This window comes from Triticum urartu, chromosome 2A (genome assembly GCF_056163025.1).
Source record: "Triticum urartu cultivar PI428250 chromosome 2A, HENAU_Tu73, whole genome shotgun sequence".
NCBI classification, from domain to species: Eukaryota; Viridiplantae; Streptophyta; class Magnoliopsida; order Poales; family Poaceae; genus Triticum; species Triticum urartu.
This window is the reverse complement of record NC_141874.1, coordinates 710,905,710-710,907,639: the sequence shown is the minus strand read 5'-3', so window position 1 is coordinate 710,907,639 and position 1,930 is coordinate 710,905,710. Positions and strand designations below refer to the sequence as shown.

Here is a 1,930-nt window from a genome sequence, read left to right as displayed (position 1 = left end):
TTAACTATGTGCACGTACGGTCGCGCGGAGCTCACTCTCACGACATGGATACACTACACTAGTCTACGCTCAGCCGTGGAGGATCCTTGTCTTCCCCATGTACGGCAGCCCGCTAATCAGACTGCCGAGAGTCCCGGAGGCATATTCTTCCCATGTGTCTTCCCTATGTCCGGCTGCGCCGCTCATCGGAGTGGCAAAGAGGATGCTTAAGCCGAAGGGGAAGGGTGCTTCCGTACTTAGGAACTAAGCGATTTCTAAGGGTGTACTTAGGAACTAAGTTGGGTCTCATAAATTAAAAAAAGAGGGGGTATACATAACTCATCCATGTATATCATATATAGCATAATTAATGCAAATATAGATACACGTGTACATGTACACATAGACATAGGTATATGGTGGAGCTGATGAAAAGAAACAAAATTTGGAAAGGAACAGCTGGGAAGCAATAAGAGTATATGTAACAAAAATAAATGAATGAAGTCCGAGTCGAATCAATGGGTCGTGTAAGGAGTGGTAGACCGGCTCCGGCCAACCAATGTTTCCTTGGTGCGTGCAACCACCACGACCGGACAGCAGCTGGATCGATCAGTACTGCGGCAGGCTGCACTCGGGGCCGGGCTTCTTGTTGTCCCTGTAGTCCACGCAGTAGTCGTAGATCCTGTGAGACTTCTGCACCTCCTGCATCTTGGCCCGCTGCTGGTCGGTGAGGCCAGCACAGTTCTGCTGCCGCCCGCCGTGGCTGAACGCCCCGGCGCAACCGTAGACGCAGGAGTCGGCTCCGTCGCAGGGGCAGACGTTGAGGACCATGTCGCGGTAGCCGGCGACGAAGGGTGCCTTGGACCAGTCGGCCTTGACGCGGCCGCCCTGCGTGGCCCAGTCCTCCGCCGACCAGATGCTGGAGTAGCCGAACATGGGACGCTTGATCGGGTACGCAATGCCCTTGTCCCGGTAGTTGCGGAACACCCGGATGGGGACGTCGTCGACGTACCAGACGATCATGCAGGGCGTCCAGGAGATGGTGTAGGCATGGAAGTCGGCGGTGGGGTCGAACCAGGGCACGAACTGCATCTCCTTCTTGCCCACGCCGTCGGCGAACACGTTGGTGTGCAGCGTGTAGGGCTGCCCGGTCTCGTTCCCCAGGAACTCGAAGTCGATCTCGTCATGGTCGGCCCCCACGGACGATGTCTGGTAATTTACAATCAATGAAATGGTGCACATACGGTCAGTATCGCAGTACAAGCTCATTGGTAATAACTAATAAGTATACTATAGGAATAGTATAGGAATAGGATACGTACGTAGTATGTGGTGACGGTGCCGGCGGAGTTCCCCGGGACGAGCTTGATGAGGGTGGAGACGCTGCCGTAGATGAACTGCTTCTTCGTCTGCAGCAAGCAGCCGGAGGAGTTGCTCTTTAGGGACATGGTCAGGCCGTGGCCGTCGTCGGAGAAGGCCGCGTTCTCGGGGTTCCACTTGATGTCGCAGTTGTCGCGGAAACTGGCACTCGCGAGGCCGATGGCCGTCGCCGCCATCGCCACCAGGAGGAGCGCCCTCCTTGAGCTCTCCATCTTCTCCTACTTCGTAGTTGGCACTACCGCACTAGCTTAGCTTTTGGTGGTGTAGGAAGTGTATGTCAACAAGACTTGATGAAAATGCAGAGGTGCACAAGGGCTTTATATAATCCTCTCTGCGTTGCGGATCTGTGCTCATTATTTTCAGTCAAAGACAAGTTTCCTGTCTGGTGCGCACGTCGTAGTAGTACGTAGCTGTGCTGGGTTACTTTGTGCCATGTCTTGTTATTCTCTCTTCAGGTTGTGTGTACCTAGTGATTGTTGTCGGTTTGTTCAATTATCATTTGGGATTGCTTGCATCTGGGACCATCTGGGTTTGACATAGTTAGTGGTCAGCACAAAGGTGTTTCGTCCTT

At 53.6% G+C, this 1,930-nt stretch overlaps 1 protein-coding gene across 1 annotated transcript; it reads right to left on the bottom strand.

Annotated features, from left to right (window-relative positions):
• Positions 1 to 323: 323 nt before the first annotated feature.
• On the bottom strand, positions 324 to 1,626 carry LOC125534240 (xyloglucan endotransglucosylase/hydrolase protein 24-like). The gene is made up of 2 exons (XM_048697511.2): positions 1,302 to 1,626; positions 324 to 1,188 (listed from the first exon to the last, which is right to left on the bottom strand). The coding sequence occupies exons 1-2, from the start codon at positions 1,569 to 1,571 to the stop codon at positions 589 to 591; spliced, it is 870 nt and encodes a 289-aa protein (XP_048553468.2). The 5' UTR covers positions 1,572 to 1,626; the 3' UTR covers positions 324 to 588.
• Between the last annotated feature and the right edge of the window lie 304 nt (positions 1,627 to 1,930).

Bases quoted from the DNA above. Each gene is read 5' to 3' on its own strand.
- LOC125534240 (XM_048697511.2), bottom strand. From the start codon at position 1,571: ATGGAGAGCTCAAGGAGGGCGCTCCTCCTGGTGGCGATGGCGGCGACG. The intron at 1,189-1,301 runs GTACGTATCCTA...GTAAATTACCAG, and splicing joins GCACCGTCACCACATACTAC to ACATCGTCCGTGGGGGCCGA.